The sequence below is a fragment of the Haliotis rufescens genome, unplaced genomic scaffold, assembly GCF_023055435.1.
Source record: "Haliotis rufescens isolate VD_foot unplaced genomic scaffold, xgHalRufe1.0.p SCAF_8, whole genome shotgun sequence".
Lineage (NCBI taxonomy): Eukaryota > Metazoa > Mollusca > Gastropoda > Lepetellida > Haliotidae > Haliotis > Haliotis rufescens.
In genome coordinates, this window is record NW_025964372.1 from 45829297 (window position 1) to 45856028 (window position 26732).

The 26732-nt window shown below is 40.4% G+C and overlaps 1 protein-coding gene across 4 annotated transcripts; it reads left to right on the forward strand.

The window, feature by feature from the left end:
- The first annotated feature begins 1444 nt into the window (after positions 1–1444).
- On the forward strand, positions 1445–26732 carry LOC124143572 (monocarboxylate transporter 12-like). 4 transcript variants are annotated; one of them, XM_046512595.2, is made up of 7 exons: positions 1445–1729; positions 19830–19931; positions 20566–20661; positions 22876–23019; positions 23583–24470; positions 24962–25012; positions 25841–26732. In XM_046512595.2, exons 2-7 carry the CDS (start codon positions 19832–19834, stop codon positions 26047–26049), a joined length of 1488 nt encoding a protein of 495 aa, XP_046368551.2. In that variant the 5' UTR covers positions 1445–1729; positions 19830–19831; the 3' UTR covers positions 26050–26732. The 4 variants fall into 4 exon arrangements, with proteins under 4 accessions (XP_046368551.2, XP_046368552.2, XP_046368553.2 ...); XM_048389386.1 differs by lacking the exon at positions 1445–1729 and adding an exon at positions 17575–19163; XM_046512596.2 differs by lacking the exon at positions 20566–20661 and having other exon boundaries at positions 1446–1729.

Below are 26732 nucleotides of genomic sequence, written 5' to 3' on the forward strand. Positions count from 1 at the left end.
CGGTAAAAGGTCCTAACAGATGAGTGAGTGAGTGAGTAAGTTGGGTTTAACGCCGCTTTTCACAGTATTCCAATTATACGCGGCGTGTCAGCTTAATGTGGGAGGAAAGCCCGAAGTGATGCAGGTCTCAGACGTTTACCACTTCGGTGAAACCCACGAGCAGGGGTATGGTGCTGACCAACCTAGAAACATAATCGGGGTGAACCGGGATTCGAACCCACAATCATACGTTTCTTGCGTGTCCAGGGACGCAACTCTGCACAGCGAATCGCGGCGCCTTAGACGACTGGGCCAACAGATGAAGCCAGTAACATAAAGAAGAGTATGGTAAGCAAGGGGCATGTAATAAAAACGGCTGATTGATGGTTGGAGTCATTTGATATGGATTCGTATTTTGAAGGTGGCTGTAAGAGCTTTGATTTTGTCTCACCGGGTGCTGTGGCTGGGATTGTCACGGATATTGTCTAGTAGAGCTTACGTCAAGTCAAGTTTGGAAACTGATGTATGATGTTCATTAATTCGGGATTAGATGGGCCTTAAATTGATGGGGGCGGTCGGGTAGCCTAGTGGTTAAAGCGTTCGCTCGACACGCCCAAGACCCGGGTTCGATTCCCGACATGGGTACAATGTGTGAAGCCCATTTCTGGTGTCCCCCGCCGTGATATTGCTGGAATATTTCTAAAAGCGGCGTAAAACCATTCTCACTCACTCACTTAGATTGATGTTTCGGTGATATTAATATATCCATAGTTACACTGAATGTGGTACACTGCTCTCAATGGTTCTTGGTGTTGGGCGTATGATGGTTTTCCTGTGGCTTGAGTGCTGTTTTGAATAGATTTTCGGATCATGATACCAAGTTTATTTCAGATTGGGTCATCGTATCGATAACACGAGCCTGTATGTGGAAACGTTTCAGAATGATCAACTTCTGTTTCATCACGGCGAAAATATAAGATATGCTCGCTGATATCAAGCTTATGTTGTTTTTTTGCTGAATAGACATGACACAGCTGTTTGCGCTTATAGACATGACACCGGTTTTTTTGTTGAATAGACATGACACAACTGTTTGCGCTTAAAGACATGACACCGCTTTTTTTGCTGAATAGACATGACGCAGCTGTTTGCGCTTATAGACATGACACCGCTGCGATCTTGTAATTGTGTTGAAAGTATGTCACCAAATGAGTCTCAGCCAGTGTCCACAACTTTCTAATGTATTAATCTGCTTCAAATATAAACAGGGGTGGGGATGTGCGCTCCTGCACCCGACAGACCCCTGCACCCCACACCCCCGCAACCCTCACACCCCTCCCTCGCTATCCACGCAATGGATGGCTCGTTAACGCGTTAATGCACGTACCAAGTAATGGGCGAGGTTGAAGCTGCGTACAGTATGTTTATGTACAAGGCGTGTATTTATAGACTGGTTTCTGTCGACCCCACTGCAGCATGTATGTATGTATGAAACGAGTTTTACAGTAAGACAGCAGTCCTTTTACAGACTGTGAATACGTTTTCATGTGAGAATATATTTGTCGCATGGTTGAACATGGATGGATACCCTAGCTCAACAGCTGATGTGGATGGTATGTTCACTGATCCGATGCTAACTCGCCTCGATGATGCCTCTCTCTCTATATATATACATAGTCAGTCCCTGGTGATCCGAATCAGGCCGATCGCAACACTAGCCAAACTGACAGTTGACTCTTCCAGCTTGACGGTACAGTATTTTTGTTCAGTACTGCTGTAATATATCACGTGTGTGTGGGAGAGAGTGCAAGTGAATCTCTCTCTGTCTGTGTATGTGTGTGTATGTGTGTGTGTGCGAATATGTGTATCCTCATGAAGAGCATATGTTGTACGTTTGTTAGCTTCTTTCTTTGTCATTTAAAGCTACACTCGGCTATATCCTAGCCGTAAGACGGAAGGGGAATGGCCACCCGATTCCGTTAGTCGCCTCTCACGACGAACGTGTTACAGAAGACCGATCAATTTTAACACTGATTCTCACTGTGGCCTAGCGTGTGTAGCACATGTTATGACATCCACAATGAGAAAGAACAGGTCCACAGCACAGCAAAGGAGCGACTAAACTGATCGGGTTCTCTGGTTCGGTTACTCGGTTAACTGCTTGTTATCGTACCGTAGCAGTGTGTGATGTGGCTCATGATATCACCCACCAGGGACCCGGGAAGATCCGGGGTAGAGTAGGTCTTCACTAACCCATGTTTGCCGTAAAAGGTGACTATGCTTGTTGTAAGAGGCGACTAACGGTATCGGGTGGTCAGGATCACTGACTTGGTTTATGCATGTCATTGATCCCAATTGCGTGGATCGATGTTTATGATGTCAATCACTGGACTGTCTGGTCCAGACTCGATTATTAACATAATTATAGCTGGAATATTGTTGAGTGCGGCGTTAAACAACAAACAAACCGCTAGTTTATCCGGTCATTTTGTAATGTGCAAACACATTTACGTGTGACCATCTAGTGCTATCTATCACGATATATGCCATGTCTTATACCGTATTCCTGATACAACGCCTATAGGTTTTATAGGTTAGGGTTACTCTACTGTGTATATCCACATTATCACCCACGTGGTAACAATACTAAATCCGTACGTCACACGTGTGTCGTACAAGGTTGACGTTGTTTTATTCGTTTTGATTGGATAACCGTGACCTCTGTCACACCGGACTTCTTCTTTCATTCATAAAAAATCGCGAGACATCATTTATTTTGCAACTACAAGGCAGAATTGAAGCAATCTCATGAGAGCGAGAGATATTTACAAACACTTTATTAAACCAAACAAGATAGTCACACGCATCAAATTCTGTTTGCATTCTGTATAAGTTATGCCTAGAGCTTCTACGGGCATTATATAATCGAGCTATGTCCGTTTACAATGTAGATCTATACGACTACCGATCAATAGATCGAGGGTCCCCAAGAGCGTGACACACCCGACCACTTTCGCAACTTTCTATGTGAAACGATAAGCGTAATGAAATGAAGTCAGTTTAAACAGATATCTAGACTTACTTGTGATGATCTGGTTGTGCCATCAGTGTCCCCTTCGAAGCGTATTTTGTGGCACTATTTCGGGAGTTGTTTGTTCACGATTGCACGACCAGATCACTCAAAGTGAACATTTCCGATACAAATCATTCGAAAACTATGTAGAAGTTTGCCTGACTTCTGATTAAGTGGCCCAAAATATCCCAAATGTTAACAATAACATACATTCCCTATTCCTGGCGTAAAGCGCTGTGAGTAGATCACGGTTGTCTTTTCTTATTCCGGTGGTGACCTTGCCCTTCGATCGTTCCAAGCTGTCACTGACATGCAAGCAGACTTGAGTGTGTGGATTATTGTATTCAGTATTGGGTGGTACAGTTAACGTGAATGTCTTTGGCGAACACTCTGATTTCCCTCTTCCAAAATGGTACGGACATGATATAAGTTCAGCTGATAGATCAAGGAAACCGAACCATTTTGATTGCACAGACTGGACACCGGCAGTGCGAGTGACCGATTGTTGGTCCGATATTCAAAGCGCGGCGCTGATGTGACTTTTCAAATTTTCTTTTAGGTGCCCTTCGTACTAACAACATGGCGCTTGAATTGCCATACATTGAAGAAATTCTTCCAAAAGGATCTTGAGCGTCGGTGCTGTTTTGTTTGCAAACACAACTGCAGGCCCATGTTGTTAATGCGTATGCATAGAAATGTCAACAATGCCCTTATTTGGGCATATATCAATATTCATGCGCAACCAGATTTTGCAACCGGTTCCAGTTTGGTCTGTCAACGCACGAAAGTTGTTATGTATTTACACTTTAATATAAATTTAACGTGGGTAATAAATAAAATATCAACCTCATTGTCGTCAGATACCATTTTTACGAAACTCGTGAACTTGGTATCTAATGAGAATCAGTGTATGATCTCTACCAAATAGCTGATGGCCACAATAGAAGGGTGTTTGACTGTTGGAGGGGCAACCCATCTGTTGGGACGGTATTATTCTGTAGCCAGGATTCGTTAGTCCGGACCCTTGGTCCAGACACCCCATTGGTTGGACGGTATTACACCGTAGCCAGGGTTCGTTAATTCGGACGATTTCAGTTATAACTATATTTCAAGATACAACATGCAAATTACAAAGACAAACCATTTCGAATTTTGGAATTTCTTCAAGAGACGTGTAATTTCCCTTGGTCATATCCAAGAGTCAGCTATCCAACACATGTAAATTTAATTTAATGAAGGTACTGACATCTTAACTGAAACGGTGTCGTCAGTACTTCACAGGTTTGCATACACTACCTTGGGCCACCATCAAGGAATACCGCTATGTGGTTAGACGCTGTTTTACCCAACGAATCAAGCAAAGACATTGTAAGCGAGTGCTCTGACCAATGCGCGCTAAATGCGTTTTTCGCTTGTCAACAAGTGTTATAGCCGTGGGACTGTCTAGTCTATAAATTGTTTTAGTGTTATACTACGGTTGGACTCGTACAAGGTTTATGCAAGAAGTTGGGCTCGGAAGCTCGGTCACATCATCTTACCGCGCAATTGAGGAATGTAATGTACACAACCCAGTGATAAATGATGAACATCGGTCCCAATTTCGTGGATCGATGCTCATGATGTCAATCACTGGATTGTCAGGTCCAGACTCGATTATTTACAGGACGCCGTCATATAGCTGGAAAATTGCTGAGTGCGGCGTTAAACAACAAACAAAGAAAGAAAGAGAGAAAGAAAGATGATGTAAAAGTAAAGGTCATCATCTTGACAACAATATATTTTAAGCACATAAGGTTATAAATTCTCACCTGGCCATCGATCACGTTTATTTGGTGATTCAGATGAAAAATATTGCTTCGATAAGAATATATATTTGGTTCCATTTTCTATGTACATGGACCCAATGCAACTTTTTTATCGAAAAAGGTGACTATGCTTGTCGTAAAAGGCGACTAACGGGATCGGGTGGTCAGGCTCGCTGACTTGGTTGATGCATGTCATCGATCCCAATTGCGTGGATCGATGCTCATGATATCAATCACTGGATTGTCTGGTCCAGACTCGATTATTTACAGACCGCCGTCATATAGCTGGAATATTGCTGAGTGCGGCGTTAAACAACAAACCAACCAACCAATTTTATCAGAAAAAGACGTTTACAATAAAGTACCTCCCTATGGATAATACAGGTCAGAAGGGTCCCAGTACCCCATGCTGGTCCTTGTGAGCTGATGAATGGGAATCGGTAGAGCAAGACTTGACTGCCCTTTTTGCGTCTTTTGGTATGACCGGCAATACAAGTTGCCAAGCAGTTCGCATCAGTTCAGGTCGGATAATTGAACTCTGGACAATAGTAACATTGTGAAGGTGTTCTTTCTTTCAAAACGACGTTTCGGTACGCTCGGTGCATAGGGGACAGGGTCCATACCAAACATTAGATAAAGAACAATTTGTCATTGAAAAGATTTGAAAATCCACGTCCCCGTACATGTTTACCTACGTCATGCGCTGTTGCACGTATGTTAACTTACGAAGAGACCTGTTATCCACATATGCTAAAAGAGGACGAGATAGGGCATGGGCCACCCCCCCCCCCCCCCCCACACACACACACACACACACTTCCCCCCGATCATACTCGACTAGGAGTAGCCACAATGTTTATAATCTAACTTGACTAGGGCTATTCAAATCGCATACTCTCATACTTGACCAGGACTAGTCAGATCGTATACTATCACTTTTGACTAGGTAAAGTCAGATCGTTAACTGTCACACTTGTGTATGACATGTCCGATTGATTCACGTGTGGCAAATGCGTCATGGGACTGTAAGGCGTGGAACAAGATTAACAACTGAACTTTAAAGCTCAGGATATGTTATCTCCCAACACAAGCGACAGCTGTACGTCCGCACACACTTATTGCATGACTCCAGTTGTCCACTACAAGATAGGATTGCACTGACCATGCAGGCGACCTCCCCAAGTCATGGGTCAGGCCATCCGACCAAGTCGATGTCCAACGTTCATCTCCCAACACGCATATACTTACATATATCTAGGCCACGCGATCCCATGGAAAAATCAAAGCAGGCATTTGGAGAAGTTACTAGAATCTTCGTTATAATAATATCATCATTGTTCAGTCATAATTAGTGCTTCAAAGCGGTATATTCCCAATTACACTCACTTGTTGGTTTTCATATAAATGAATGGCGGAACGCAAGTTCATTATGACTTATTATTTTTTCCGTATGTGCTCACATTTCATCCATATGTGCTCACGTTTCATCCGTATGTGTTCACATTTCATCCGTATGTGTTCACATTGCATCCGTATGTGCTCACATTTCATCCGTATGTGCTAAGGTTTCATCCGTATGTGTTCACGTTTCATCCATATGTGCTCACGTTTCATCCGTATGTGCTCACGTTTCATCCGTATGTGTTCACGTTTCATCCGTATGTGCTAAGGTTTCATCCGTATGTGCTCACGTTTCATCCGTATGTGTTCACGTTTCATCCGTATGTGCTCACGTTTCATCCGTATGTGTTCACATTTCATCCGTATGTGTTCACATTGCATCCATATGTGTTCACATTGCATCCGTATGTGCTCACATTTCATCCGTATGTGCTAAGGTTTCATCCGTATGTGCTAAGGTTTCATCCGTATGTGTTCACGTTTCATCCGTATGTGTTCACGTTTCATCCGTATGTGTTCACATTGCATCCATATGTGTTCACATTGCATCCGTATGTGCTCACATTTCATCCGTATGTGCTAAGGTTTCATCCGTATGTGCTAAGGTTTCATCCGTATGTGTTCACGTTTCATCCGTATGTGCTAAGGTTTCATCCGTATGTGCTCACGCTTAATCCGTTTGTGTTCACGTTTCATCTCATGTGCTCACGTTTCATCCGTATGTGTTCACGTTTCATCCGTATATGTTCACATTTCTTCCGTATGTGTTCACGCTTCATCCGTATATGTTCACATTTCTTCCGTATGTGTTCACGTTTCATCCGTATATGTTCATATTACTTCCGTATGTGTTCACGTTTCATCCGCATGTGCTCACGTTTCATCCGTATGTGCTCACATTTCATCCGTATGTGCTCACATTGCATCCGTATATGCTCATATTTCATCCGTATATGCCCACGTGTCATCCGTATGTGCTCACATTTCATCCGTATGTGCTCACATTGCATCCGTATATGCTCATATTTCATCCGTATATGCTCACGTTTCATCCGTATATGCTCACGTTTCATCTGTATGTGCTCACGTTTCATCCGTATGTGCTCACGTTTCATCTGTATGTGCTCACGTTTCATCCGTATGTGCTTACGTTTCATCCGTATCTGCTCACGTGTCATCCGTATGTGCTTACGTTTCATCCGTATGTGCACACATTTCATCCGTATGTGCACACATTTCATCCGTATGTGTTGACATTTCATCCGTATGTGCTCACGTTTCATCCGTATGAGCTCACGTTTCATCCGTATGTGCTTACGTTTCATCCGTATCTGCTCACGTTTCATCCGTATGTGCTTACGTTTCATCCGTATGTGCACACATTTCATCCGTATGTGTTGACATTTCATCCGTATGTGCTCACGTTTCATCCGTATGAGCTCACGTTTCATCCGTATGTGTTCACGTTTCATCCGTATGTGCTAACGTTTCATATATATGTGCTAACGTTTCATCCGCATATGCTCACATTTCATCCGTATGTGCTCACATTTCATCCGTATGTGCTCACATTTCATCCGTATGTGTTCACGTTTCATCCGTATGTGCTCACATTTCATCCGCATGTGCTTACATTGCATCCGTATATGCTCACATTTCATCCGTATGTGCTTACATTGCATCCGTATTTGCTCAGATTGCATCCGTATGTGCTTACATTTCATCCGTATGTGCTCACATTTCATCCGTATGTGCTCACGTTTCATCCGTATGTGTTCACTTTCATCCGTATGTGCTTACATTTCATCCGTATGTGCTCACGTGTCATCCGTATGTGCTCACGTTTCATCCGTATGTGCTCACGTTTCATCCACATATGCTCACATATGGTATTGCACCGAATATCATTTTGGTCACTGGTGCCTCAAATTTGGAAATGTCGTCCACATGTCTACCATAAAACATTTTGAAAGTTTTACAGTGGCCTAAAATGTTGAAACCCTGATCAAACAAGTTTTATGCGAAAGGAAAATTTGTAACCCCTTTCATTTACATTTGTGATGGGAGATCCACCCAATGGCTACTATATATATAAAAGTTATCTGTGGAGTGCCATCTAAGCCGACCGCCTCCGTGGTCTAGTGGTAGAGCGTCCGCCCGGAGAGCGGAAGGTTCGGGGTTCGATCCCCGACCGCGTCATACCAAAAGACGTTAAAAGATGGTACTTGTTGTTACCCTGTCTGGCACTCGACATTAAGGGGCTAAAACAAGGACTGGTCGGCTCGGAGTCAGTATACTGTGTCTGAGTGGGGTATTCATGTTAAACTGCGGCATGGTATCTCAGTGAGCTAGCACTATAAATCGGCATCAGTCCGGACTAGTACAAGCAGCCACACAAACACACACACGTACATGCACGTCGCTATATAAGTGCAATAATCTTGGACGCGACGTTAAACCCCATTTCACCTCACCATCTAATCCAAAACAAAGTCCGACTGCCGTGTTTCATGCCCTGCGCGGTCAATCTAAGCTGTTGGGCAGCTGACCCGCACTGGCCATGACTCTTATCGGACGCAGCTGACCAGTGCATGACCTTGTGCTACTGGCAATCCCAACACAGCTGCTGTTAACTAATTTGTATTGTCGCATTGTGATTTCTCACATAGATAACTATACTGAACTTGTTCAAACTCTGAGGTGATGGGGGAGCGGTTGTGGTTGGATTAGGATGTAAATACATCATAAGAATAGGCACGCTGCTATTAATTACTGTAACCATCAGCCTGCGTATTCCGTCAAACCGTATGATGGACCTGGTCATTTGTGTTTGCTTTTATTGCCTGCACCAAGGGCTGTGACAAGGAAATATACGCCAAGGCCGTCAATGGTGTCTGGAAGAGCATCGTGATATATGTGCAGTCGGGTAAGCCCAGTAGCTATTGTAATTCAAAGCAAAGCCGCCATGCAAGTTTATAATGACTTTTCATACATGTTTGTAAGAAAAAAATAAGAAAATATTTAATGGAATTGATAATGAGTAATGTCTTTTTCAACCTATAAACTATATTTATACGTGATTCTATGATTTATTGGCTACGCATGTGCAGACTAAATGAAACCCGGGATGCCTCCAAACCTACAGGTTTATGTTGGTTTAATTCTGATGTCGTTGAAGCGCCGAAATATCACACGTTCCCCTGCGAGTACCTTACAGGTACGATTGCACGTAGAAAAGGAACAATGTTGATTAACATGATGGACAAGTATACAAGCATGGACGTGACTTTCTTTAACGCATACCATTGAAGCACAATAGATCAATGTGACTTGGAGGTTCAGATGTGTTCCGTTCTTTGTAACTATTTGACCACGGGTCGGCTTAACCGCTACAGCACAGAGATACATTGGGATACTTTGAATATTAAAAGTAAAGAAAAATGAAGTTGTGCTTCGCACTTATTGATTTACAAAATGTGAATATCAAATAATATAATACATGCACCAATGGAATCATTACACCTGAGCGACCGCTGAGAGGCGGAATGTATTGTGTACAAAACAGAGCTTTGAAAAGACCGAAAAGCTTGGCCCTGTTTTAGGTATATTTGATATTGTTTCTATATATTCACTCGAACACTGTTGTGTCGAGCGTTGATGTGTCGAACTTACGATTGTCTCGAAGTAAAAACATGGTACCTCATGTATCCCGTTACTTCATTTTCGGCTATGTCGAACCTCGAATAACTCGAAGTTACATAGGTCCCTTCAACTTCGACACAAGGGTGTTGACTGTACACACATACACCAAGCCATGAGGCCATGGAGGGACAAAACCCTTTTCGCAACGATTCAAAACAGTTCCCTACAGTGATTTATGTCTATATTTGACAATTACCAAATGCCTTTTAACATATGTGAAATGTGTAAACGTAATGTATATAAGTGAGGAGAAACAGGGCAACATTTGCTACGGGGTTAACACAGGGAATATAGATGCATGAGCAATGTCATCCTAGGAGTCCCATCATTAGTTCTGAACAACGCATCCTGTTCAACGCCTCATTCAATGATATACTCCAGTATATGAAAACCGCACAGACAGTCATAAAACAAACTAATTACTACCTGAAAAATTACAATCAATAAATGGTGCCAGATTGCCCTATTACCGTAGGCAATTAGTGACTCAAAGCATGAACAACGATCTGCACTACATATACATGATTGACAGTCGAAGCACCCAATTTTCCTTTGTCTCTTGCGACAAGCCACGAGATCCTGGGAACACGGGTGTTATACTCTCTGTAAGTTAATTGATCAAATTTTCCAAAGGCGCTTGACACTCATTTAATTCTGTGTGCGCTTTTCTACATGTATGTTTTCATGCTTGCGAATAGTGGTATTTCTGCTTGTAATTAATATTGTACTTTTAATGTTTATGGTGAGTGTCGGTGAGGATAAATGTGGGTGGTGTGTGTGTGTGTGTGTGTGTGTGTGTGTGTGTGGCGGGGGAGGGGGGCGGGTATGGGTGAGTGTGTGTGTGCGTGTGCGTGTGCGCGTGCGCGTGTTTGTGTATGATTGCGTGCGTGACTGTATAAGTAATTTGGCGTGTGTGCGTGTGTGCGTGTTCATAACCCAATCTTGACTTTAACTATTGTGTTAGGATATGTCTTAATTTACCTTATCCAGATCATGACTTAATACATATGCTTTTATGTCTAGTGTCATACCTGGTCGGATGTTATATTTTATTGTTTGTGTACGTGTTTTAGTATGAAGTGTATATAACATGTGACACTTTAATAAACATTATTCTCGCACGCACGTCCCGTTATATGAGAATTCAAACGAAATTAACATACCATGTGGCAATTGGCTTTTCTGTACCCGGAATATCGACTTGTTTTACAACTCTGTGTGAAAGTCTCATCACGCAGTAAACTTTCGAAAGAGTGCATGCTCTGTAATAGGCATGCTTCGACTATGACAGCCACATTATTTTACATTGTGAAGGGCTGATATCAGAAAGAAATGCGTTTTTCTCTTCTCTCATTGACGTACTTGACGTTCAAAAATATGTTGATGTTGAAATGCAAGACAAAACAGATATGTTATCAGTCTTATTTGGGGCTGAAACAAAATTTACTCACAATCTGGATCAACACACCAGGGAAACTATTATACTTCAATTCTCCTCGTATCTGTACAAACTAAGGCATCTTTTGATACATATCTTCTACTGAATATCTGTCTTCATTTAGGTATCTGAATTTGATCAACTGTGTGTAATTGTAAATATGTTATGCCTTTTTTCAATTTGTTAACTGCGTGTAATTGAATATATTTTCATTGTTATCTTCAGAATGACATCTGGAGGAAATATAGAATCTCTCTCTCTCTCTCTCACTCTCTCTCTCATTCACACCTGACTAACCGAATAAGACAGGTTGCAACGGTTGTGTTTGTGTGTGTGTGTGTGTGTGTGTGTGTGTGTGTGTGTGCGTGCGTGTGTGTTTTACTGGCTCAGACTCGATTATTTACAGACCGTCATTACATAGTAGCCAATCAAGGCCTTATTGTTTTTAACACGTCCCATTTTAATTCTGGAAACCCAAAAGTCCAGAAACTCTACGGTCTTTGCCCAGTCTCGGTCAAAGGCATTTTCAAAATTTAACATGCCGTTTTCATGGGAACGTACCAAGTTAGAAAAATGAAAAACAAATTGTTAAAATATTCAATATTAACTCTATGTCGCCCATGGGCCTGCCCATGGGCGAAGTGTGGCCCATGGGAAGTGTGGGAGAATATGTTCCTTTACTTAAAACTCATAAATGTATTTCTTTCAAGTATCATGACACGAAATGTAACTCATTTGAACTTAATTCAACGATTTTTTAGCGATATTGACATATTTTTCTCATTGGCGAGAAAAGGGTTTGGCCAATGTGCAGGCCTATGGGCGAGAATATTTTCTTTTGCTCAAAACTCATGGTTTTGTTTCCTAAATACATACAGGTGTTCTTACACCTTTCATGGCACATACTGTAACTCATTTTAACTTAATTCAACGATTTTATAGCGATATTGAAATATTTCTCCGATGGGCGAGAAAAAGGTTTGGCCAGCGGGAATATTTTCCTTCACTCAAAACTCACGTTTTTTGTTTCGCAAATACAGAATACATTTCTTTCAAGTACCATGGCACCAAAATAACTCGTTTTAACTTAATTCAACTTTTCCATTGCGATATTGAAATATTTCGCGCATGGGCAAGAACAAGGTTTGGGCCATGGACGAGAATATTTTCCTTTGCTCAACAGTTTTAGTTTCGCAAATACAAAAAGGTGTTATAAGCATACCACATGATTCAACTCATTTTAACTTAATTCAACTAATTTGTGTCGTTATTAAAATATTTCGCCCATGTCTTCGTCAGTCCCAGCATTAAGCATTAACTAATTGTGTACATAAATAGTAGATATTTGATTAGCATCCAATCTCCAGCGGGAGGTGCCTCATTAATATGCAGGATAACTCATTGATAGGGTAATGTATGCATGACGTCACAGATCAATTAGGTTGATTAAGGGTCAACCCACCGGATGCAATCATGCAATTAATTACTTGTCAAATGACCACTCGTTAAACGTAGAACAAGACGTGTCTAAAAGCAAGACGGCGGACGTTGCCACGAACGCTAACGAGCGCCACGTGACCTCGGTTTAATCTCCCATCTGACCTACGTACCGGATCAAGTCTTTTCAATAGGCAATTGTCAGACGGACAATAAGCCATGAGGCGCACCGAGTACATCTGACTTAGAAAAATCTGTATCATAACAATATTATTCAGCTCCAAAATATTAAAGGGTTGTATTATTTCACGTGAAAAACTCCTCGTTTAACCAATACCAAGAATAATGTTCAAGAGAAAAAATAGAGTGAAATAACGTAGTTTCAAGAAATTTAATACCAAATCATTTCACATGTAAACATTTTTACATGAACAAAATCACCACTCATGTTTATTTCATTGACAAAATACAGTCGTGTCTATATACATAAATATTTTTTTTGGGATAAAAATATCTTGTTCTACATCAATTTTCCTTCACAACTAAGCATGAAAAACATTTGAACCCTGTATATATAATGAATCATAATGAATTCTACCATGACATTGATGAATGCTTGATTCTGATTGGTTAAAAAGAGGTTTCCTTTTTGCTACAGAAACCCCTTTCAAATATATTAAGCCTTTTCACAAAAAAACGTGCGTATGAATACATAGATAGCCTACATATCGATTCACAGAAAATGGCTGCCGATCGATCACCCCCATATATGAACTGTAAAACATATCTATATTTCCTCTAATACACGCTGGGTCTCAAATACCAGACAGGTCTCTAATACACGCTGAGTCAAGGGCTCTCGCGAAATTAATAGACGGCGTATAGTGTCAAATAGGCCTAGAGGAAATACGGTAGTTTGATATCGGCTGTTTGGGGCGTTCTAGGCCGCAACCCTGACTGCTTCGATGATGACATTAAAAGATTTAACGAAGGCATATCTTTTGCTTACAAATGAAATGTTTATGAAACTGTTAGGGAAATGTTCTATGGTGACCAGAATCGGTACAATTTAAGCTATTTCCTCATTGAAACAACCGACAATGAAAGTAAAATATAACATTATAAAAATTGTTTGAAAAAACAACATCACATCAGCAGGGATAGTCAACGTGTTAATGTTGAACAGCATCACACTGTGCATCAATACTGGGTTGTCTTCTGGTTTCCTGCAATTCTTTAACAGCACTGTTACTGTTAACAATTTCTTTGGCAGCCATAACTGAGAGTGCAGTGCAGATACAGTGACAACCGGGACACGTTAGGGCGGTTCTCATGTCAGGGTGGGGAGGTATAATTCGAAAGATTCACACATTCAAAATTAGTGAAAGAGTGATATCTAATAAATTTTGTTGAGAAAATAATAATTGTTCATTTTTTTGGTAACTTTTTCTGAAACCCACGAACAGTTAATTTCATTATTGAAACAACCGACAATGAAAGTGAAATATAACATAATAAAATGTGTTTGAAGACATTTTATTCATGACAACATGGTGTTTACAAACCTTTTTCTGATCGATATCCATTGCCATCTCCGTCAACCACCACCGTTAGAATTTGGCAGGTGGGAATTTGAAAGTCCATCAGAAAACACTCCCTTTCGAAAGTCCACGAAAACAATGTCCCAACTGAAGTGACAGCTTATCAAACTTGATGAAATTCATTTCAGAACACGCACAATTATGGAAATTATACACGACCTACTATTTCTGGACCAGAAATGTCTAAGTTCTGTCACTTTTTGGCGTTGGATCCGTGAAATCTTGAAATTGACAGGTCACACCATGCAGATTCCTCGTTTCAAAATATCCGTCTCGTCTGCAGCCTAAACAGCGGCTGTTCAGTCATACTCAGTTCCATTAGTAATCATATGGATGTACCAGCAGGCTCGATCAATCCCAGTAAATCTACAGGTAAATGTTGAACCACATCATAGATCGGGGTTGTCATCTTGCTTCTTTTTTACTAGATCAAGTTAATGTAAAGACATGATTGTCAGCCATTGACAGCTGTGAGGTGTGAGTAACCGTGATTTAGGTCAAGTTCTGCCACATCCAAGTTCGGGTAGAGAGGCATTTACTTTGATGTTATTATTGTCTACTGGGGGTAATTGCTATCTAACTAATAACTCTTAGACATATTGAGTGTATATTAGATTGTTAATTCATAAAGTTTGCTGTAGAAATATATTCGTTTTGCATTTTAAAACCTTTTTTCTATTACCCGTCACCCCTACAATAGAAATGATGGCATGTTCGATTTCCAAGAAATGACCTCTCGCACAAATTTCCGAGAAACGACAGCCAAGTCCACAGTGTTCAACAGTGTGCAACAGTTTGATAGAACTTAAAACATCTCTCTTTGGATTAAGTTAGGAGTGTTATTTGTCAACTTCGTTTGAAAAACTATGTGTTTTAAATACTTATTATGAACTACTCACGACTTTGGTGTTTTTTAATCTTAAACTTTAGTAATATTTGTTACATATATAACTACCTGTGACCACTTTTCGGAATGTTCTAAGATTGCGGACCTGTGCACCTGTGTTATTACGCGTTGCAAGAGAGCACCATGTTCAAAGCGTTGTTGCCGTCATGGTAGAATGGAGATAAACCTACTGTGTTTTGAAATTTGATGTAGTCCCACTGTAGAATAGAAACCTCTTTATTAAAATTTGGAACCTCGCGCTAAAGCGCTCGGTTCCAAATTATAATAAAGAGGTTTCTATTCTACAGTGGGACTACATCAAATTTCAAAACACAGTAGGTTTATCTCCTAAATGTTTGACCTGGATTTAGCTATAGCCGATTTGTCGCGTTACACCAAGCAGAACGATGGTATAAGTTATCTCCTCGTTTGTAGTAACATATCTTCAAGATATGTTTGGGTTGTTGTCCTTCACAACAAAAAGCTGGATACTATTTTGGAAGGTTTTAAAAACATTTTGGTGTTTGTTTGTAGTCTGTAGATCTCGTTGTCTCTCGCCAGGACGTGCCTCAGAGAAAGCCTGTCGACCCAATTGCGCTTGTCATAAGTCACGTATCAAGAGACATAAGCAGACAATGGAATCATGAATAATGTACAATAAAAGCTTTCATCCTATGGCATTATTTATGTTAGAACTAAGTCATATCATTAAACACATTTAATGTTTATTCATTTAAGATAATTGTATGAGTTTTTATATATAATACGATAAAATATATAAAATGTAGTTAAAAATACAATAATCAGTAAAGATTTTTAGACAACAAGTTGTATTATCCAATCAGTTCAAAAATGATTCTCAATTGAAACCTTTAATTATTGTTCTATTATATCTTATCATTCTTCAAGTGTTGTTACCCCCACAAAAAATATTCAAAAATGAATTTACAAATATTACTATGCAAATGATTGTTTAACATTTGAAGTCGCAATTATTTATTTGTTATACCTAATCTAATACTAAAATATTTGCTCTCTTAACATATAAGTGAGTGAGTTGGGTTTTACGTTGCTTTTAACAGTATTCCAGTTATATCACGGTGTTAACAACACATGAAATCTGTTGTATTTGTAGACTCACATACCCTTTTAAACTGTTAGTGAATCAATCATCGAGCCAGCTTCTCGAAACGTTCATCTCTCACTATATGTAACCTTTCATAAAGTAAAGTGATCAACAAAATGTTCTTCACAATTGGAAAAATTCTATCAGATAAAAGAAAAAATGGAAGTACTACCACTAGAACAGGTCAGTTGATTCACCCATCTCGGTGTTCTGTATTCTTAGTGAGTGTGTGTGTGTGTGTGTGTGTGTGTGTGTGTGTGTGTGTGTGTGTGTGTGTGTGTGTGTGGTGTGTGGGCGTGTGTGTATGTATCTGTGTGGTGTGTGTGTGGTGTATGTGTGTGTATGTCTGTGTGGTGTGTATGTGTGTGCCTGTGTGTATGTATCTGTGCGCGGGGGCGCGCGCGTGTGTGTGTAGGTGATGTGTCTTGTGTAAAAAGGTGCCCTTTTACAGTATGGCACGTACCAATCTTTGTTGTAAACGAAGCCTTTAGTGAAACCAAGAGCAACTTCATACCTTCCCTCTTGCCTCTGTTATCAACAGGATAAATAGAAGGGTTGCTTCTTGCAATTTTCATTGAAAATAGTTGGATTAAGTTAAAATGAGTTAGATTATATGTCATGAAACTTCTAAGAACACCTTTATGTACTTGCGAAACAAAACCACGAGTTTTGAGCAAAAGAAAATATTCTCGCCCATAGGCGAAATATTTCAATAGCGCTATAAAATAGTTGAATTAGGTTAAAATGAGTTAACTTATGTGACATGAAACTTCTAAGAACACTTTTATGTATTTGCGACACTAAAACACAGGTTTTGAGCAAAAGAAAATATTCTCGCCCATGGGCCTGCCAATTGGCCAAAACCTATTCTCGCCCATGGGCGAACTATTTCAATAACGATATAGAATAGTTGAATTAAGTTAAAATGAGTTATATTTTGTGTCATGATATTTGAAAGAAATACATTTTATGTAAAGGAACATATTCTCGCGTATAGTGTAAATATTGAGTTTTTGAACAATTTTTAAATTGTAAATACCTTTGACCGAGACTGGGCAAAGACTGTAGAGTTTCTGGACTATTGGGTTTCCAGAATTAAAACGGGACGTGTTATTTATAACCTATGCGATATGCGTGAACACTCCATTGTGGATGACGTATTCCGGTTTAACGGTTCGTGCTCAAAGCAAGTGCGCCCCAACGTTCATCGCCCACCGATCGCGGTATTCCAGGTCACATTACTATCGCTCTTCTCAGCATCTTAGATATGTACGTCTTTCAAAAGTTGTAGGTAAGTAGGTATTTATGTAACTGTAATATTGTTTTACGTGTCCGAATTATATATGCATGTGTATTAGTTTTATTAAGCACGTTTTTTTTCACAAGCGGGAATACAAACAAAGCCAGATAGGAATTAATAATTAATAAACTAACTAAACGTAGTGATTAACCCCCACCAAATTCACTTGACAAATATTCACTCAGATTAATTAACTTCCCTTCAATCTACTCTCAGCCTACCCCCTATCATACACAATTGTTTCACCGGTTACTTCACTCCTACCCACCTCTCTACCTACCTTTATGTACCAATACTAGTACATTATATCATCCCACTAACACGTCAACGGCAATGCATAAAATATCCTGAATCATATACATTATACAATACACAATACACGGGAATAGTATAGAATGTCACCGTCGTATGTGCTGTCACAGCCACCCTCGAGGTGAACAATGTTACCACAGACATGATGTTACATAGACGTATAATCAGACAAGTCCCACATCTGCTCTCTCTATCTTCCCTAAATTGGTTACGGTACTCGGACGTCGTCACATCCATGGCCAGAATTTAGATGCTGAAAATAGCCAATATCCAATACGTTTACAACTTCAAACTTGCATTAGTTACAATATCATGCACAGAAGTTAGAAGTTCATGCACAAAGATTATTACTAGACATTTCATTATACAATGTTGGTGAGGATTTTACAAACGTATTTACAAACGCCAGGACACGGCCACAGAAATCAATAACGCCTCTAACTGCAAGCGCTTTACTTATTATTGTAATATTCAAACATTATAGCTTACTCTCCAACCTCACTCTAATGTCGACAGTCAGATTAAATTGAGAGATTATGTGATGTGATATAAAGGACATATATAAGTCAGTCTCGGTCACGAACCCTGTCTGATAGTGTGTTCTCAAGCGTTTTGTGAAACGGAACACCTCAAAACGGAGGGCTCATAACTATGTAAACACACTTACGTGAGATTCTGATATGACCTGCGTATAAAGGACGACGCAGGCTAAGCGAGAAAGTCGTCCCATCATGTATCCCTAGGACGGGAACAGGGTGCTATTCTATGCCCTTCTTTTTTCCAAACAAATGTTTCAGTAATGCATGTGGTAAGTTTTCATTGTCTTGGAAGTGACAGATTTCTGATGAGATTCCCGCTTGCATTTGTACTGTGAAAGGGCGTATGGACGCGTAGATAAGGAGAGGTCGACTACGGTACATAAGAATAGATATTTACAAAGCTGATACCAAGTAGGGTGGGCATATTTGACCCTGACCTCGCGGGCCTGTATATGTTTAGTGGGTTGATTGAGCTTTGACATACCAGGCACAGCTGAAGGAAATACCGGTCCCATTTGTCGGAGCCATAAGCGGACATAGTCTAACATTTCGTCTAACCACATGGTAATTACTAGCAGATATTGTCCACCCTCCGTCATCCTTCCATCACCAGAGAAGTATCTTTCATTTCCCTCTGAATCCAGATCGAATGATCTTCGTCCAGCTATCATTCTCTTTCGTCATATTGGTGTAAGATGGAAAATATACCTGAATCTCGTCACCCTAAAAGATATGGTGTATCTTGAATCTGCCAGGGGCAAATGCTGTGGGACATCTAAAATTAAGCAGCGGTTGTATAAGTTTGGTTTTGATCGAGTATATTTGAGTCTGAATGTCTGCATTTGTAACACGTTTGTCATGATTTGTTAAAAGTCAAGATTTCGGGCACTGAAACTCCTTTGCATTTGTTTCGGCCACATCCAACACTGTACACACTGAACATGACTTGCATCGTAATTATTGTCATTAGAACATGTGTTTCGCATACAGTGTGTATGTGATTTGAATACAGAAGTTGGTCATTTCATGAGTCACAGTTACAATTATAGATGTATTAGAAAACAGGCTCAAAATATGTTTTACTGAATTAAGCCAAAGGAGTGGCATTTCGCCGTTTGTCCATCTGCACTTATATGTTTTTTATCCCAAAACAGGAACCGGTGTCACCAGACGGGGAATGACTCTCCTGTGTAATAGACATCACGATTAAGCCCGTTTTATGCTTTCCAGTGATGAAGTCACGAGCGAACATCGATGGAGGCTGGGCGTTGGTGGTCCTGGGGGCGGTGGTCTTCAACCTGACCGTAGTTGGGACAGTCACCGTCTGTCTGGGTACCTTATTATTACGTTCAAAATAGTACTAGTTTCAAAGGGGGCGTGGGTGGCCAAGTCGTGTTAGTTGGCTTATTTCGCTTTGCTGCATTGCGTCCATTTGGCGCGCCAGAAGCCAATGAGTGGTCGAAATCCCTCTTTGTTCTGATACTGACTCAATGTATGTTGGCACCATAACGGTGTGCTCATGGGCTTGACGAAAGTGGTAGAGACCAGAATCACTTCTGGCTTTGCTTCCACGCTGTGATATATCTGAAAAGATGTTCTAAGCAGCGTAAAGCACAACTCACTTACTTCTATAACCTAGGCCCATTTGCACAAAACGATCTTAGCGCTAAGGCTATCGTAAGCCTATGTTAAAGTACGGGAGTTAAGATCATCTTAGCCCTAAGATTGCTTTGTTCAAGTGGGCCCTGGTCTCCACGTTTGTAGAGGCGTCCTAAAAAACTTTTGGATGGCTTATTAGCAGCTTTTGTTGGTGAAATGCATATTTATATCTAATCAATGTATTTCGTTTGATAACTATTTCTCTTGACATGATATTTATACCAGTGTTAACAAATACACTATAGTATGCAGGTTAATACATAACCTCTTGGAGATGGTTATGTGCAATGAACATTTCTTTTACTAGGGATGTTCCAGGACCAATTTCTTCAGCATTACGATGGCAGCACGGCTTTTATTAGCTTGGTGTGCTCCCTCTTCATCAGCCTACAGTCAATATTAGGTAACGGTAATCACGGTAACTACGGTAACTGGGTTATCCAAAGTCACACGGATCAGCATTGTGCCCATGATACGTCAATGTATGTTCTTCACGTTCTCGTTAATCTGTGATGCTCTTTATCCTAATCACGTATGACACACCCTGTTCTCTCCTAGAATACGAAAATCCCGATTTTGATGAGTAGTAAAATATATTGTATGACTGTTGTACATAGGATGTATATGTTGTCTTTCGCTTTTGTGCTGGGCTTTGTAAATGTACAATCTCATTAAAATCAGATCTAAGTTCTCGATTCCGCAAAACAAAGATCTGAGGACATCCCATTACGGGTCACGTCAGAACGACCTTTCGCGAACTTTGACCAACCACTGAAACGAATAACCAGAAGTAGATATCAGCCAAAAAGATAACAGCTTTCTCGAGCTTTACGGCACTCGTTTCAACCTGGCGACTTCCATTTCAGACTACGCTTGAAAAATATGTTGACACAGTTTTCGATTAATATTTTCAAAACTGAACAAACGAACATTCCGGAATGTCTAATATATTGTTGCGATTGTATTGCAGAACCTCTAACGTACTTTGCAACGCCTCCTCCGTTCAAATGTTTATCCCGCGGAAGCGAGAGATAGACGATATTTTTGACGGAATCATTCGGTAACTGTTTTCGAGGTTGCATGATTAGAATTCACATTCCGACTGTCACTTTCAAGATCTGGTAGGCGACGCTTTGATTGGTCGGATGAAAGGTCGTTCTGACGTGACCCACAATGGGATGTCCTCAGATCTTTGCTTAGCGATAGCGAGAACTAAGATCTGATTTTAATGGATTGTGTAAATGTACATACAACTATAGCATCAATGTGGTGAAGCCGCAGGAAGAGTGGTTCAATAAATGTTAGACCCTTAACTTTAACAGAAGAGATGCAAGTGGACCTCCTTGTACTAATATAAAAAGCAAGTCTGTAAATAATATCGAAAACATAACTTACCCTCAAAAAGCTTTATCAAAATAATTCAGACTGTTGAAAAAGAAAGAAATTGTCTGAAACAAAACTTCTATTGTTACAAGATGATATTTCTAAAAATATATGTAGGCTTTTAATGTTGATAAAAAAAATATATCTGTTTTGGCATCTGTGGCTGAAACAATATGGTCGGTCCCATATAACATATCCTTTTTGGTAAACCTGACATTACCAAGCGTCCTTCCATACTGATGTACATGTAAGGTTTTTGTATATTTATGGCATCGCTTCTGAAGTCACAAGGGCTCTGAAGCTCACATGCAATATGTCAGATGCTATTTCAAAAATATTCCCTAACAAACACACAGCCATTCATATATTTATACATTAATGTTGTGTGTCGTAGTTAAGGGCGATGTAGGGTTTTGGTATTTTGTTATGGTTGACCCTATTACCCTTAATCTAAAGTTTCCCTCTTAATCTAGTGACATACCATGTATTTAAAATGTACCCGGAACAACTTGGTTAATGAAGCTGAATTTTAGAAGTATTTGCTCAAACCAAATCTCACTACTGACATTCCTTTATACAATCGTGTGAGCATACAGTATGTACCAAACAGGATAACAACAAGTTCCAACTTTCAACGTATGTTGGTATGACGCTGCCAGGGGACAGAACCCCCGATCTTCCTCTGCCGCCTCCCTGGAGCAGTGGATAGCACCATGGAGGTGGTGGTATTAATATGTATTACTTACATTTTACAGCACAAGTTTCCAATTAAAAGCGGTCAATACTCTGGATCTACTGCCAGTTTCCAATCAAGGCGTAGATTTTGCACTTAGTTCCCCATATGACCATGTTAGATGGTATGAAATACTCCAAGATTTGCTTCCCTTTGGTCTGCCAGGATCTTTTGATCGTGGGTTCGAACCCCACATTTGCCAGACTATGTTCCTTGATTTCTCACCACCAGTCTGATCTTGTGTGTTTGTTACAATGGTAACATCAATGACATTCATCACGTTGGGCTCTCCTCGACCAACTATATAACAACTAATCTTCTCAAGGGGTACTTGTGAACGGTTCAAAGGGAATACTACTAATCATGAAAGATGTCGGGCTAGTTGGTTACAACGTATTTTGTAGAAGATATTCGTTCATGTATTTAGAGAGACACAGAGCCTGTCCTACAATTTAGGGTAACTGCATGTATAATTATTATAATGTTTTGTTTGTTTTTCAGGTCCCGTAGCGAGTGTCATCTGCAACACCTTCAGCATACGTACATCTGTAATGGTTGGAGGAAGTATACTGTCTGTAGGACTTGTGGCATCCAGCATTACCGACACCCTACCGCAACTGCTTGCTTGTTTCGGAATACTCTCAGGTGAGATGTCAACGTGCCCGTTCAAATTCATTTAGAGATGCATGTCCTATCTCCTTTTGTGTCTGTCCGTCCTTTCGGGGGGTTGGTTGGTCGTTTAACGCCGCACTCAGCAATGTCCTTTCGAGCCTCTGTCCATCCACCCATCGTTAAGTCAAATTTTTATGTCCTCTGAAACAGAAAATCTAACAAAGAGAGAAATATTCATGGACCATCCCAGTAACTGTGTCTGTCAAAGGCCTTCTAGAAATCGTATCTGATTTGAACCATGGCGGTCATTTTAAAAATATCCATTTTTCCTGTGCATTTCTTGAATGTCATGTAATGCGAAACCTCGTGTAAGTTTCTCTGTTAATCAGTGTTTTCATGTTTACTTTTGTATAAATTCTAATTGTCAAATTCTGAAACTTTTTCCAGGAATATGAAGATGAGTTTTTCTATAATTGTGTTTTGTTCTGTGATGCGTAAAGAATAACATTGTTAAATCAATAAGTTAGCAGTTGGAATAAAAAAGTACTTTTATGTATTTTGTATTTTGAAATGATTGATGCTAACTTGACTTGCAGGAACTGGATTTGGTATTGTCTACACCCCAACTGCCGTAGCTGTTGGCCATTACTTCAAGGAGAAGAGAGTATTTGCCAATGGAATCGCTTTAGCTTCAGCGGGTATCGGTATTCTGTCAGGCCCACATTTGATTGGCTGGCTGATTGATCAGTTTGGTTGGCGGATTGCGATGTCCACACTTGGATGCATCACAGCTCAGATGGTGGTGATGGGATCTCTGATATTTCCCCTTGAAACGACGTCACGCACCAACGAAAATAGAATGTTCTGTTGCCTTAGGAAGAAATACAGTACCGCACAAGCGGCGGAAGCAGAGGATCTGTATTTCGAACCTGCAGAGTCATCTGAAAGGTCTTCCTGTCAATGTTGCAGAAAACGTTGTGACGAAAGTGTCTTTGGTGACAATAGCAAACAAGACAGCGCATGTTCGGTTCTGAAGAATAAACTCCTCTGGGTCTTCAGTCTCAACTATTTCATGGAAATGATGGGCTATTCTATTCAGATTGTCCATCTGCCATCCTATGCACGTTCGGTTGGAGTACCACAGACCAAAGTCCCGTCACTGTTCACAGCCTACGGCCTCACTCTCACTGTTGCTCGGTTTCTAGGCGGTGCTGCCTGTAATGACAAAAGTATTGACCTCCTAATGGTATACCTATCGTGCCAAGGCCTTAAAGCTATAACTGTGATATTAATGCCTCTGTTTGCACATGGATTTGCTGAACTTCTCCTATACCAAGTCTTATATGGTATCTTCTTCGGATTTAGTTACATTTTATTGACGCCTATAATTGTGGAGTTGTTCGGAGTAGCGAAATTGGCAACAGTGTTTGGACTTACCTTGTGTGTTGGTGGTATGAGTTACCTGATTGGCCCAACCGTTGCTGGTATGTTGTTTCATTAGCTATTTTCCTGAATGTATATTCAGAAGAGACGCCATTTGCATTATGTACACATTCAATTCTCGCAATTATTATTTCAACACAGGATAGACAGCTCTGACCACTACGGTTTGCACAGAAACAACGACTACTGACAGTAGTTGTCGGGCTTTGTAACATGGCTGATTGGGTGTCATCACAGCTTGGGATTTTGTTTATGCTATCAGTTAGCGGTGTGTCTGGCCAATGCAAGACTCGATGACACTCTGATATAACTGAAATATTGCCGAACCCAAAGTAAAACTTAAAATATAATCGCTGACATCGCTAAAATTATCAATACTAGTGATATGACCCTTAGGTTAGGGTTAGGGTTAGGGTTAGGGTTAGGGTTAGGGTTAGGGTTAGAGTTGAGTCTTGCTGTGGCTACTGCCCTCTAAAGTATTACCTACTAACCATTGCTGCTGCACATATAAACATGTCCTCGTTGGTTTTAGGAGCACTGTTCGACATGACATCATCCTATTCTGCGGGATTCCACATTGGAGGTAAGAATGCGATTTTCATTTAAGACAGGATATGTTTCGGTCACATTTCAATCACATGTTTTTCTCTCTGAGTGAGTGAGCGAGTGAGTTGAGTTTAACGCCGCTTTTATATCACGGCGTGTCAGATTAATGTGGGAGGAAAGCCCGAAGTGATGCAGGTCTCAGACGTTTACCACTTCGGTGAAACCCACGAGCAGGGGTATGGTGCTGACAAACCTAGAAACATAATCGGGGCGAACCGGGATTCGAACCCACAATCATAGGTTTCTGGCGTGTCCAAGGGACGCAACTGTACACAGCGAATCGCGGCGCCTTAGAGGACTGGGCCACCCGTGCCCCTTTTCCCTCTGAAATAAGAAGACCAACCATTTCTTTGGATAACCTTTTTCATAACGTACTACAGGTCCACTGACGAAATATTTGTTGTAAAACTAGTTGACAAATTATTTTGTTGCAGAATTTCCGGAAGCTGTAAATGGTTGGCCCCAAACATATATAACAGCTTGTCACAAAATGTTAAGCACTTTGCATTGCATAATTTACCTATTATTATCGCGTTACGCCAGCAACGTATATGTTTCATGGATCAAACAAATCATATATAATGTTATGGATTAATGATCAGTTTGAATATATATGAGCTTCATTTTGCAATGTTGGAGGATCTCCATTTCTTTATGCAATTGCTAGGATAGGTGGCAATAATGCTTTCCTTATTTTCGGAGGTGTATTGTTTTATGTGAGCTTTGCTACGAGTTTTGCATTTAATAGTTCAGATTCAGGATATTGGCATCCTTAAATGTGATGTACATGTTCATATGCTTCCAGGCTCAGTGTCTTTTCTTGGCTCCATGCTCTTGTTCCTTATTCCCATCTTGAGGAGAAACGCCAAAGTTCATGGACAGTCAGAGAACAAGGAACATTTGGTTGTTACGGAGAACAAGGCACCGCTACTTGTTTCCGAGAACAAGGACCAGCTGCTACTTCACGAGAACAAGAAACCACTAGAGAAGAAAGAAATAGAGAGTCCATGCTAAAAGTTTCTCCCATGAGTCTTCAAGGATCAAATAGATGGACGTCGAAATTTCATCTCGCCGATAGTCTCAAACGATACCCTTTTGATGCCAATTTGGTGGATTTGCCAAACTTTCAGGACAGATCTATTACGCATATTTTTTTATTTCATTGTTGATAATGGAAACACAAAGAATCACATACACAAAGAAGGATTCAATAATCACTGTACAAAACGAATCATATGTACCCTTATTGTATGGGCGACCAAATTAGGACAATCACTTTTGAAACGCCGTCCATCCATGGTCAGTACCTAGCTCGGCCGGGACATGTTTACCATTTTCGCGAGCACATGGTGTCATCAGTGGTATTTCAGTGATCGATTCATATAACATTCATCTTTATTTTAAGCCCAGTGGAAACGTTGGCAGATAATAGAGACTGGTTGTTATCTAGCGTTGACAGTTTATATCTACTTGACTGGGATTCGAACACATGATCATCGGATGCAATTCTCAGAGAATACGGACCCCTCGGATCACTGTGCTATGCGAGCCCATATTAATTACCATGCTAGTTTTAAGCCATCGATGACATTGAATGGCGATATGTTTATCTCTTAGTTTCTATATTCATAGCCGACAATGTTTTTCATACTATTTATGCATATTGTAACTACAAATCAAAGAGGTGTTAAACAAAA

Excerpts from the sequence above, each read along its gene's own strand:
- LOC124143572 (XM_046512595.2), top strand. The coding sequence starts at position 19,832 with ATGAAGTCACGAGCGAACATCGATGGAGGCTGGGCGTTGGTGGTCCTG. Across the intron at positions 23,020-23,582 it reads TTGTTTCGGAATACTCTCAG|GAACTGGATTTGGTATTGTC; the intron begins GTGAGATGTCAA and ends CTTGACTTGCAG. Across the intron at positions 25,013-25,840 it reads TGCGGGATTCCACATTGGAG|GCTCAGTGTCTTTTCTTGGC; the intron begins GTAAGAATGCGA and ends ATATGCTTCCAG.